The sequence below is a fragment of the Impatiens glandulifera genome, chromosome 1, assembly GCF_907164915.1.
Source record: "Impatiens glandulifera chromosome 1, dImpGla2.1, whole genome shotgun sequence".
In the NCBI taxonomy this organism is placed as follows: Eukaryota; Viridiplantae; Streptophyta; class Magnoliopsida; order Ericales; family Balsaminaceae; genus Impatiens; species Impatiens glandulifera.
In genome coordinates, this window is record NC_061862.1 from 105,312,420 (window position 1) to 105,326,478 (window position 14,059).

General features: G+C 32.4%; 1 protein-coding gene across 2 annotated transcripts; it reads left to right on the forward strand.

Annotated features, from left to right (window-relative positions):
* The first annotated feature begins 899 nt into the window (after positions 1 to 899).
* On the forward strand, positions 900 to 4,959 carry LOC124919497 (trihelix transcription factor GTL1-like). Of its 2 annotated transcripts, none has more exons than XM_047459741.1 (3): positions 900 to 1,721; positions 2,230 to 3,556; positions 4,310 to 4,959. In XM_047459741.1, exons 1-3 carry the CDS (start codon positions 1,348 to 1,350, stop codon positions 4,577 to 4,579), a joined length of 1,971 nt encoding a protein of 656 aa, XP_047315697.1. In that variant the 5' UTR covers positions 900 to 1,347; the 3' UTR covers positions 4,580 to 4,959. The 2 variants fall into 2 exon arrangements, with proteins under 2 accessions (XP_047315697.1, XP_047315698.1); XM_047459742.1 differs by having other exon boundaries at positions 4,314 to 4,573.
* Positions 4,960 to 14,059: the final 9,100 nt, after the last annotated feature.

The following is a 14,059-nucleotide window of genomic DNA, read 5'->3' on the forward strand; positions in this document are numbered from 1 at the left end:
CTGTTATTGGAAGCTAATCAGAAATCGAACATCTTCTTTAATAATCACAATTGAATACACCTTAATATTAAAGTTTTGTTAATATTAAAGTTATACAACTTAATATTAAAGTTTTTGTTAATATTAAAGTTATACAAAAAAAAATAATATTTTATTTTAACAGTTTCAAATTCGTTAACTTATTATTATTATTATTATTATTATTATTATTATTATTATTATTATTATTATTATTATTATGTATTTAACATTTATAAATAAATAAAATATTAATATAACTAATTTAACTATTGAAGGAATTAAGTGTTTTAATTGAATATCTGAGTTTTAATTGATTAATTTAAATATTATTTTTTAGTATTTAAAATTAAAATTTAATAAAAACAATATAATAATATTTTAATATTTTAATTGATAAAATAAATAATTTAAAATTTATATTGATAAAACCTAAAAAAACTACATCAAACAAGCTTAAAATAATTCATTTTTTCATAATTCATATTGAAATTTGTTTCAATTTATTCTTCATAAATAAACAGATTAATATTATGAAATAGTAGTACAACAGCTTGGACATAAATAATTGAAAATAAACTAATCAAAACTGCCTAACACAATAATTAGAGTGAAAACCGCGTACCTAAATAATTATCATATAAATTTGAAGAAATAATTTACCTTTTAATTTAACTTCTTATCACTTTAATAATTAAAATTTATAATCCAAAAGTTCAAACCAAACAAACTCTTATTACAGCTATTTAATTTATCTTCTTAACTGTAATTATTTAATTTATATTTAGTTTTGTTAAAGTTTTTGCAATTGATAATGATGATGGGTTTTTAACAATTATTAGTACAAAGTAAGGCCCCCTGACAGCACAGCATCTGGTTTGTTTTATCATTTGCCCACAACCACATTCTCTCTCCTCTCTCTTCTCTTTCTCAATCATAGAAGATAGAGCCTCATCTCTCTCTCACACACACAAACACACATAGAGATTACAGAAACTACCACCAAAACTGCACACACTCTCAAGTCCCAATTCTGAAGTACAGTTGACGCTGATGATTACGCTGCTGTTTATACATAAACTAATCATAAGCAGAGAAGAAGAAGAGAGATGATGATGATGGAGAAAGAATGAAAATCAATTTCTAAAGCCAGCACTAACTCTCATATGAAAACTGTTTGAGTTTTCTTTCTTATCTTTCCAGTTGTACATTCAGTTCTGATTCATATGCTTATGTCTTCATGTAATTATATTCACGTTATTCATACAATTAAGCAATTGTTCAATAGATAATATATATCAAAATCTTCATTTCATTGATTCTGCCAAGATGCAAGGAACTGGAGGAAATGGAGGAGGAGAAGGAGAGAATCAATTGAATTCTGTTGTAACTGATCCGAGGCAACAGTTACAGCAGTTGAAATTGGGAGATCCGTCATTACAAGTGGAAGAAGAAGCTTCTCCTATAAGCAGCAGACCACCGGCAATGGCGGTACCTCATTCTACTTCTTCTTCTGCTGCGGCTGGATTACTATTCGAAGATGAATTATTGTTATCAGGTGAAAGAGGTAGAATTGAGATGTCTGGAGGAGGTAACCGTTGGCCTCGTCAAGAAACCGTCGCGCTTCTTAAGATCAGATCGGAAATGGATACGACCTTTCGAGATGCTAATCCTAAAGGTCCTCTTTGGGAAGAAATCTCCAGGTACTTTTCTTTCTTTTATCCATTCAAATTGATTGGATCTCGATTCTGATTATAATTCAATTCAATTGTTTGATTGATGATGTTCTTCATAAAAGTATATAAAATGCACATGCAGCAAGATCAACAACAATGAATCAAATCCCCAAATTCTTCCAATTTCCAATTCATTACACTTCTTCTTCTTTCTTCTTCCCTCTCTACTGTAATTACTGACAATAACTGTGTAATGCGCAAAGCAGATGCACATGGCTCCTCTACACGATTCTCGAGACAAACAAGCATCATTTCTCTCTCCCCCACCGCCTGGATTCCATTTCATAACTGCATGATTCGTTACCTTTCGCCACGTACCTTACTTTTTTCAAAAACAAAATTAAGCAACTTATTAGATCTGTTTGATGCTATGATTGTACAGTTTATATATTATTTTTTTACATCTCTTCTCCTGTTTCAAACGATGCTTCCTTCATTGGATCGATCAATCAATCAATTTTGTTTCGATTTACAGGAAGCTAGGAGAATTGGGATTCAAGAGGAGTGCCAAAAAATGCAAAGAGAAATTCGAGAATGTTCACAAGTATTACAAACGAACTAAAGAAGGTCGAGCCGGTCGTCAGGACGGTAAAAGCTATAAATTCTTCACCGAACTCGAAGCCCTCGCCGCCGCCACTTCATCCTCCTCCATGCAGCCGCCACAATTACCACCGCCGGCTACGATTTCCGCCGGAACTGGGTTTCCAAGTCCTGCACCTATATCTTCCAGCATTAGATTTCAGCCGAATCTAATGTTCTCCATCACCCCTCCGCCGATTTCCGCCGCACCACCAACCTCAATTACAGGAAAGGCGGCAGCAACCCATGTCGGTATTAGCTTCTCTTCCGATACTAACTCTTCGTTTGCTTCTGATTCTTCTGATAATCATGAACGGAAACGTAAGAGGACTTCATCGTTGTCACCTCCGATGATGAATAGTGCTGGTAATGAGAGAATGGTGGAGTTCTTCGAGAAGTTAATGAATCAAGTTTTACAGAAACAGGAAACAATGCAGCAGAGATTTCTAGAAGCAATTGAGAGAAGAGAACACGATAGAATGATTAGAGAAGAAGCTTGGAAAAGACAAGAAATCATTAGATTAGCCAAAGAACAAGATCTCATAGCTCAAGAACGTGCCATGTCTGCTTCAAGAGATTCCGCCATTATCACATTCCTTCAAAAGATCACCGGCCAAACCATCCAATTACCCCCTCATCCCACCATTCCCACAATTCCCACCATTCCCGTTGTTCCTGTTCCTGTCTCCATCCCTCCACCACCACCATCGTCATCATTATCTCCAATTCAACCGACACCAATATTATCAAGGGAACTGGTAATGGCAACACCAGAGCACCGGCCACCACATGAGATGAGTACTGCTGAGCCGTCATCATCAAGATGGCCTAAAGAGGAAATTCTGGCGCTGATAGAAATGAGAAGTGGGCTTGAATATAGGTATCAAGAATCAGGACCAAAAGGGCCATTATGGGAAGAGATTTCAGCAGGGATGAATAGAATGGGGTATAAGAGAAATGCAAAGAGATGCAAAGAGAAATGGGAAAACATTAACAAATATTACAAGAAAGTGAAAGAGAGTAAGAAGAAACGATCAGATGATACTAAAACATGTCCTTATTACAATCAATTGGATGAATTGTATAGGAATAAAGTTCTTGGTGGAGTCAACATCATCAATACTAAACCTGAAGAACAACAACCACAACAGGAGCATGAAGGTGCCAGCGGGGGTGATGATGGTTTGACGGCAAATCTCTTTGGAGAAGGGAGTCTTAAGAAAGTAAATATCCTCCTTTTCTATTTACTACTTCCTCATAATAATTTATTTTTTTTATTTAACATCATAAATTATTCTCTTAATCCCCACTTATATCCATTTGGAGTTAACCTTAATTACTCCTTGTTTAACTAAATTATTTAAAAATAAATAAATAACCTTTCTATATATTAAATTTTCATATTATCCACTAAGTTTATATTTATTTTTTCATGTCAATTTTTAATTTTGTAAATATTTCTCTACTTTAAAAAAATATATATATTAATATTTACAAACAAAGAAGGAAGGAAGTTTATTTAAATAAACCAATAGGAAACATGGCCTTAGTGTGTTACTTTTTTCTTTTTTTTGGTATTATATTGTCTTAGGTAGTTTAAGGTAGGAAAGTTTGTGCTATACTGAAAAAAAAAATTTATTCTTAGTTTTATTTAACTATTATATTTAACATAACTAGTATAATTTAGTTGGTTAAATGATATAATAATTTCTTAGAGGTCTTGAATCACTTAGAGGTTTTGGGATTCAAATCTTACTAAGATATTTTTTTATTTTTTTATTTAAGATGGAGGGACCTAGACGGTTAATTCTTTGGTTGCCTTACCCTAGGGCCGGTCCTGCTTAAAGTTGATATTATTAATGAAAACATTTTGTTGTGCTAGCATATTGATCTAAGGATTAACATCCTAATTACATTATTTAATGTAGTTATTTAGATTTTTTTTTTAAATGCTGATTCTTGTTATTGCATTGAAGCCAGAAGACAGTGTGAGGGGTGGTATTCAAGAATGCCAAAATCAGCAAGAGCAGCAGTTTATCATTGGTGGTTATGGCAAAATGGACGAGGATAAAAGCGACGATATGGATCTAGACGATGAAGATGACGAAGAAGAAGAAGATGACATCATGAACGAAGAGGAGATGAAAATGGCTTATAAGATAGAATTCCAAGGACAAAATACAAAAGCATCATCTAATGGAGGAGGGAATAATGGGGCACCTTCCTTCTTGACCATGGTTCAATGAAACCAAACCCACTTTGATATTATAAGGTAAGCTTTTTATCATGAGAAGAAGTTGCAAAATTTATTTATTCAATTTTATATAATATTGTTTAAAGAAGAAGAATAAAGTGTCACTATTTCCAAAAGAGGAAATGGAAGGGCTTGAAGATTTGACATTGTTCACCATTGCTTGAGAAATTGTTCTTAATTTCTAGCTAGTTAATTATTAGTTAGGTCTTATTGTTTAATTTGCACAAATTTAAACATCCATTTTTTAAATTTATTTTTTTGGTTTGAAGCCTCATTTTGTATCTCTTTGTATTATGTGATTTGTAATTCTGATATTCATTCTCAAACCTGACATATTTATTTGTTTATATTACATTAATATCTTTTTGTTGTGATGGATTGAATGTTTTTTTAAGATTTTTTATTGAGTAATTTTAAATCCTTTATCTATTAGTAAAATTTTCTCTAGAATGCCTTGTTAGTCTTAATTAGTAAATTAATTGCAATGGAGTTTTAAAAAAATGTTATTCAAATGATCTCTTTGGAGCCATGAATTCACGTCAGTTCATTGAGAATATTGAATTGAAACTTTTGAGAATTTTGATATTTGTCTTTTGATACTTCATTATTTTGTTATTTCGATTTAACTTATATATCACAATTATTGTCATAATTTGTATTGTATAGTACCATAATTATTCAATTTTTTTCACTACGATAATGGGATCTTTGAATGATTGTGCATTAATTCGATCCCTATGATTACCATTTGTAATGCGTTCACTCGCAAGTCCATAATATAGTTTAAAGATACTTTAGTAAAAAAAAAAAATTACTATAAGAAACATATATAACTATATATTTTTGTATATATCAGGTTTGGAAATATATTTTTTTGAATATCAATAATGTAGTGTGCCTAAGGAATAATCAAGGAAAGCCAAATCAAAACCTCATAGAGATAAATATAAGCTTCCTACTAATGCCTTTACGATGTCTTTAGGAGAGGAAGGGATGAATATTATTTCATTATGTTCACGATTATTTTGACTCCCAAAATGCCTTTAATAACCTTGATGGGAATTTGAGTCAGTTTTATGTGGTGAGGTTGTTTCTCCACGATTATGAGGTCATTTTTGAAATGTTAGTATTTTTTCGTTTTAACTTAGAACAATTCATAACATTACTTTTAAAAATTATTATCTTTTAGTAAATTATTTTGACAAGTTCATGCAATCTAGGTAAAATATATTTTAACCACAAGAGGTCATGCTTAACCTTTTGTGGCCACTGAGGTTATGAGTGTCATACTAGTTCTCTTTTAATTCATTATTTCTTTTAGCTTAGCAGCAATAAGATATGAATATCCCCAGCCTCTTTGTGAGGTCCTAGGTTTGAACCCGTCAGACAGCAAGTTCTGCACCTAGTTAAATTTGTTCTGCACCTAGTTAAATTGTTAAATGTGTTGCCACATTTTTTTAATTCTTCTTTAGTTCCAAAAAGAACAAACAAACTTAAACAAACCATAATTTCAGTATTATATGTTCCTTTTCATCCGGGAACAAAGTTCAGACTATCGCAAAGTTGGTCATTCTAGCTAGTCTCCCTCAACCGGAATCTAATCATCTATCACCATATCAATGTGCATGAGCAAGAAAGGAATCTTCATCTCGATCAGATTCAAAAATTTCAAATTATCAGGGGAGAAAATGAGTTCTATCTTCATCAATCTTATTGTGTGGCTCAACCACATCATCTTGATAGTATGACATTGTTATTATCTCATTTTATTTTATTTTTTTATTAAAAAGAAAAGGTATAATATTCCTCTCTTAAATCAACTACAGCTAGCCCACATTGCCTGTCCTACCATCCATGTGCTTTTGCTTATATCCCTTGCATCCCCACTACCACTTGTTTCTTCCTTTATTAACTACTCCTACCATCTCTTTCAATTTGTGCTTACATTTACTTTTTCATCACTAACTAGCTAAAAAGATGTTCCCAAGTATTCAATATTTTTCATTTTCATTTCATATAAAAGAAATTAATAAACAATCAATTTTATAAAAGAAAATATAAAACAAAAACATAATGGTAAAAAAACCCCACCAAAATAAAGACCAACTAACAGAATCTCAAACATAAATAATAAAAAGTTAATATTCTAAGCTTATTTAGAAGGTGCAAGATGTTCAAATATACTAAAATAAGCTAAGAAAGCCAAACAAAAACAAATGAATTTAGGATGTTAATGAAGAAAGCTGTCAAAATTAATGTTTATATTATCTTTTTGTTTCTTAAGAGTATTAGTGAAAGAAGTTGTCAAAATCATGTTTGTCCTTTCATTTAGGAGGGTTCAATATCGTGTTTCCGAACAAATTTAAATAAATAAAATTTGAATTTCATTTTGTCTTTCGAATTAGGATTAAAACTCAAAAACCAAATTGAAAATCAAATTCATTTTTTATTATTTATTTTTATTATATATTTCATTATATGTATATTTTATTATATTAAATTAGGTTAGTCACAAGCCTTTTCAAATCTACAAGACTCTAATCCCTAAAATATGTTAATAGTGAAAGTAATCCCCGAAATGTGTTAATAGTGAAAGTAAACAAATTTCAATATTACAGGTGTTCAATATTTAGTCTGAACCGAAAATTCAACCGAATTCGACAAAATTCGAATAAATTGAATTCAAATTTTAATATTCGGTTCGGTTTTCGGCTTAAAAAAATAAAAATTCAAAGAACCCGAATTAAGTAACTCGAATAATCTGAAACTAAACCGATGAACCCCTACTTTCATTCGTTGTTTCTTCTACATATATTTTATTTCTTGCTCATTCAAATGATCCATCAAAAAATTGTGAAGATACATTTAGAAAAAAAAGGCAAGAGAGGTGTCAAAGATGATACAATCTTACTATATGAACACAAAATTTATCATATACATTGATATAACAGCTTGTTTGAATCATTCTACTAAAATAACCACAATTTTACTCTAAAGGAGATTATTTTTTTTTCAAATAATCCATTATCAAACAAACTCATAATAATTAATGTTGCATTAAAAATAAAAGGAGACGAATGAATGTGTGTGTCATCGATCACTGTCAAGTGTCAGTGACACATGCCTGCCTTTGTTTCATTAATGTACTCTCTAAGGTTTAGTTTGATTCAGCCTATTTTCCCGTTAATTCGTTTAGTTCATATACATTTGGAGCTCGTTTGATGAACTGGTTTTTTGGGTTTTTCCAGGATTTTATCCTAAAACCCAAACATCCTTTCATCCATCAATTCAACTATCTAATCAATCATTTTATATATATAAATACCAAAATTACCCTTTATTTAATTATATAAAATTAATTTATATTTAAAACTAAAGGACATTTTTGACTTTTTAACTTTAAAAACTAGTTTTTTTAAAATTTCATCAAACAAGGTTTTTTAGGACAAAACCCAGAAAAAACCCTAATAACCAAAGATCAAACAAGCCCTTGAAAGTATTAATTTATAAAGTTAAGCTTATTAGTTAATATACCTTATTATAGTGGAGAAAAAAAAGTTATAGCTCGGTTTGATTCATCACATTTACTTAATATTATTGCAATTTATTCAAATCAAAACTTTTTCACGACAAATTCGTGGAATCAAACAAACATCAAATCTATATTTCTCTTTGCAGTTCATGTAGCTTCCTACTAATAATTTGTTTATGTTATAGTAGGACACATAAATTCACTGAACACGCCGATCATCTACCTTAGTAGATTGTGGTTCTTGTTCCATGACTATGACATGTGTTAGCTTTTTTGGTCCAGTCTAATTAGGCATTTAATTAAATAATCAAATCATAAGAATGCTGGTCATTCTATCATTTTAGAGTAAGATGGCATTATGCTAAGAAAAAATAGAGAAAAAGAAACAGAGGAAGAAGAAGAGAAAGAAGCAGTAGAGATCTCCTTACATTTATCACATTCAGGTTCCAATTTCTTATCGTCTTATATCTAGACTAGCTTGAGTCTGAATGAAATTGGTTTTCTCTATTTGTATACCTCAACTTTGGGTTTAAAGTTGAGAAGAACATTTGTATCCGTTTCTTGTTTATAGTGAAAATTGTAGGTTGGTCCCGTGGTTTTTACCCTCATAGTTGAGAGGGTTTTTCACGTAAATTTGGTGTTGTTTTGTTGTGTGCTTGATCTCCTATTTTAGATTTGGATAACCTGTGCATTTACCCATTTCACATCGAAATATTATAGTATAAAAGTATTATTCGTTTCAAAATTCCCAACTAGTGGTATCAAAGTTGTTATTTATATTTTTGAAGAGTGCTTTTGTAGGTTGAGATGGAAGGCAATAACACAATGACCAGGTTGATAAATAATAACTAGCAGATTTGGAAATCCAAAATGGAGGATATCCTTTACTGTAAAGACTTGTATAAGTCGGTTGAAAGAGATAGTGCGAAGCCAAAAGATATGTCTGACAATGATTGGATAAAATTGAACCGGAAAGCAATCGGTACAATTATACAGTGGTTTGATGATAGCGTGTACCACCATGTAGCAAGTGAGAAGAGTGCACATGAGTTATGGAAGAAGCTAGAGTCATTTTATGAGCAGAAAACATCATGTAACAAAGCGTTTCTGATTCGAAAGTTAGTAAATCTGAAATTTAAAGAAGGTACAAGTGTTGCTGAGCATTTAAATGAGTTTCAGAGCTAGATTAATCAATTGTCAGTGATGGAGATGACCTTAGAAGATGAGATGCAAGCCTTATTACTCTTGGGATCATTGCCCGATAGTTGGGAGACATCGATTGTGATAGTTAGTAATGCAGCTTCGAATGGTGTTCTTACTATGAGTATAGTTACTAGCAACTTGTTCAGTGAGGAGAGAAGAAGGAAGTCAACTAATACAAATAGTGCATAGGCCTTTGTCACAGAGAACATGGGAAGAGCTTAATATTGACACTAATCAAAAGGTCATAGCAAGTCTAGAGGAAAATCAAAATTTAAGAGAAGATAGTGTTATCACTATGGTAAAGAAGGTCACATAAAGAAAAATTGTAGAGCCTGGAAAAGACTACAGAATGAAGACAAAAATCAGAAGAAAGATGATGAGAACAGAAATACCACAGCCGTAGTAACTACAGATAATGTAGTGATTCTTTCTTATGAAAAAGAACAATTTCCACATGTAGAAAGTCACCAAGGAGTTGAGTGGATAGTTGATACATGTGAATGCTATCATGCTACACCAAATAGAGAGTTATTCACGACTTACAAGGCTGGAGATCTTGGTACAGTGAAGATGAGTAATACTAGTCACTCAAGCATTGTGGGTATTGGTGATATTTGTTTGCAAACAGAGCTGGGACATCAGTTAACATTGAAAGATGTGCAACATATTCCTGATTTGCGTCTAAACTTGATATCAGGTGATGCATTGGACAAAGATGGATTCAAGCATTACCTTGGTAGTGGAGAATGTAGGCTCAGCAAGGGATCAATGATTGTAGCAAAACAGAATTCGTGACACTCCTTATACCAAACACATGTGAAGATACTCAAGAATGAGTTGAATGCAATACAAGATGAAAGCTCTTTAAATTTGTGGCATCAACGTCTCGGCCACATAAGTGAGAAAGGGCTACAAATTCTGGTGAGAAAGCTTCACATCCCCTCAACCAAGGATGAGGTTCTGGATTTATGCGACTACTGCCCATTTGGTAAGTAACACAAAGCCTCTTTTAGTCAAACAACAAAAAGGAAACATAATGTGCTGGACTTGATTTATTATGATGTGTGTGGTCCTTTTGAGGAGGAGTCATTGGGTGACAATCGATACTTTCTAACATTTATTGATGATGTATCTAGAAAGGTGTGGATTTATTTTATGAGAACGAAAGACCAGATATTTAATTACTTTCAAGAGTTCCATTTCATAGTAGAAAGAGAGACAAACAATAATCTGAAATATATTTGCTCTAATAACGTGGGAGAGTATATCTCCAAGGAGTTTAAAGCATATTGTCTAAAATATGGAATACGACATGAGAAAACAGTGCATGGAACTCCACAACATAATGGTGTGGCTGAGAGAATGAATCGCACCATTGTAGAAAAGGTGAGATGCATGCTGAAGATGAAAAAGTTTCCATAACGGTTTTGGGAAGAAGTAGTTTGCACAACTTGTTATCTCATAAATAGGTCGCCCTCTATTCCTTTGAAGTTAAATACCAGAAAGAGTATGGTCTAAGAAGAATATTTCATATTCGCATCTAAGGGTGTTTGGATGCAAAGCATATGTGCATATTTCAAAGGAACAAAGATCCAAGTTGGATGATAAAACAATTTCATGTACTTTCCTTGGATATAAAAATGAGGAATTTGGGTGCAGTTTATGGGACCCATAAAAAAAGAGAATTATTAGATGTAGGGATGTTGTGTTCTTCGAAGGTTAGAACGAGATAAATCCATAAATCAATGAGAAGTCAGAGAGAGTTGATAAGTCCATAGAACTCATACTAATTCCTTCACATGTATAGTCAACAATAACAAATGAAGATGAACATAATGAAGAAGCCATTAAGGAAACCTCTAACATGGATGATAGTAATGATGATGAGATTATTTATGATGCCTCTGAGAAGGGGGCAACATCATCAAGAGGAGCCAGAAGAGCCCCCATTAAGAAGGTCTAAAAGAGAGCACAAACCTTCTAAAACGTATCCTTCTTCAGAGTATATCCTATTGATAGAAGAAGGAGAGCCAAAAAGTTTTCAGGAGGCACAAGTTCATAAACATAAAGCTAAGTGGCAGAATGCAATGAAAGATGAGATAAAGTCATTGCAAGAAATGGGCATATATGAGCTGGTGGAACTTCCTAAGGGTCGAAATGCATTGAGAAACAAATGGGTGTTCAAGCTAAAGAGAGATGAAAATGAAGAAATTATGAAGTACAAAGCTCGACTTGTTGTAAAGGGTTTTGGAGAGAAACAGGGCATCGACTTTAAGGAGACTTTCTCACTAGTGGTAAAGATGACTTCCATTCATACAGTGTTAGGTCTAGTAGCTAACTTAGATCTTAAGCTTGAGAAACTTGATGTAAAAACTGCATTTCTTCATGGTAACTTGGAAGAAGAGATCTATATGGTTCAACCATAGGGTTTTAAAGTGAAAGAAAAATATAACATAGTTTTCAAATTAAAGAAGAGTCTATACGGTTTGAAACAGGCTCTGAGGCAGTGGTACAAGAAATTTGACTCTTTTATGATAAGTCATGGGTACCATAGAACCAAGGCAGATTCTTGTGTTTACTTCAAATGATTTTTTAATGGAAAGTTTCTAATCCTTTTATTTTATGTTGATGTTATGTTGATTGTAGGACATGATGCTCATATAATAACCATATTGAAGAAGGTAATGTCTAATACATTTGACATGAAGGACATGGGCTAAGCACGTCAGATATTGGGAATGTAGATTACTCGTGATAAAACGGCTAAGAGACTTTGGTTGTCACAAGAGAAGTACATTGAAAGGGTGCTTGAGAGATTTAACATGCAAAGAGAAAAGAAAGTAAGTTGTCAACTTCCTAGCCATTTTAAATTGAGCAGGAAGATGTGTCCATCAATAGAGAAAGAAAATGATGAAATGTCAAGTGTTCCATACTTCTCATCTGTAAGGAGTTTGATGCATGCAATGATTTGCACTAGGCCAGATATAGCGCATGCAGTCGGTGTGGTAAGTAGATTCCTCTCTAATCTAGGAAAACAACATTTGGAAGGAGTGAAGTGGATTCTTAGATATATCTAAGAGGAACTTCTAATTTGTGTTTGAGTTTTAGAAATGGTGAAACTATGTTAGAAGGTTACACAAATGCTGATATGGATGGAGATTTATATCACAGAAAATTCACATCGTGTTATGTGTTTACTTTTGTAGGGAGAGTCGTGTCATGGAAATCCAAGTTGTTGAAATGTGTGGCTTTGTCAACAACAAAAGCAGAATACATTGCAGCAACTGAAAATAGTAAGGAGTTATTGTAGATGATTAGATTACTCCTAGAGCTTGTTATGCAATAAGAAAATGCAATTGTTTTCTGTGATAGCTAGAGTGCCATAGATTTGAGCAAGAATGCTACATATCATTCTGTAACTAAGCATATTGATGTGAGATTTCATTGGTTAAGAGATATAATAGAAAAGCATCAGATGAAGCTGAAGAAAATCCGCACGGATAAGAACCCGTAAGACATGTTTGCAAAGATTGTTCCAAAAGACAAGATCGATTTATGTTGCCGGCTTGTCGGCATGAATACCAAGTGATGACTTGAAGATCGGTGTGCCTCTCTCCGTGGGCTGGAGGGGGAGGTTATTGGGCCTTTGGGGTCCAGCCCAATTAGGCATTTAATTAAACAATCAAACCCTAAGAATGTTGGTCATTCTATCATTCTAAAGTGAGATAGCATTCTGCTAAGAAGAGAAGAAACAGAGAAGAAGAAACAGAGGAAGAAGAATAGAAGGAGGTAGTAGAAATATCCTTACATTTATCACCTTCAGGTTCCAATTTCTTGTTGTTTTATATCTAGACTAGCTTGAGTCTGAATGAAATTGGTTTTCTATGTTTGTATACTTCAACTTTGAGTTTAAAGTTGAGAAGAATATTTGTAACCGTTTCTTGTTTATAGTGAAATTTGTCGGTTGACCCCGTGGTTTTTACCCTCTAGGTTGAGAGGGTTTTCCACGCAAATCTGGTGTTATTTTGTTGTGCTTCATATCCTATTTTAGATTTGGATAACCTGTGTATTTACCCATTTTACATCGATAGATTACAGTATAAAAGTATTCTTCGTTTCAAAATTTTCAATAGTATATTGAATGTTTTTGTACTTATCGTTAGTAACAATCACTTTAATTTGATAATTTCAGTGATAATAAAAATATATTTTTGAGACACCTATGGTAACAAAAGGTCTATTAACTGATTTTCCATAGAACTTAAATTTAAATTTTATGTCTTGAATTTTATAATTTGAATAATAGTCTTATCCTTTGATGGATCGTTTGTTTCTCATATTTTCTGATTATGTTGATGATTCTTTCTTGAGTCTTTATCTGTTCCTTAAGTAGTTATCTGTTCCTTAAGATCTCTAATTATTTTTCTTTTTTTTTCAATAAGTAGTTATTGGACCTCATATTTCATATAGAGACTCTTTTACATGTATCATCCAATTATTTGTATGAGTTTATCATCATTTTATAGATGATTCATTATCATTTGGCATGACATTTTTCGATATTGTTTACCAATCCTCGGGTACGAATAATTTTGACTATCGTCCAAAATATTTGGTAGAGATTCTTTTGAAACTGTTTTAATTTATTAGTTCGTTCGACTTACTATACTACAACACTTAACAAACTACATAATCATTGGATATTTTCTATTGCAAATTTTCTATTTTTAAATTATT

Coding starts and splice junctions, on each gene's coding strand:
- LOC124919497 (XM_047459741.1), top strand. CDS start 1,348: ATGCAAGGAACTGGAGGAAATGGAGGAGGAGAAGGAGAGAATCAATTG. Junction 1,722..2,229: donor CTTTGGGAAGAAATCTCCAG/GTACTTTTCTTT, acceptor TTCGATTTACAG/GAAGCTAGGAGAATTGGGAT. Junction 3,557..4,309: donor GAGAAGGGAGTCTTAAGAAA/GTAAATATCCTC, acceptor ATTGCATTGAAG/CCAGAAGACAGTGTGAGGGG.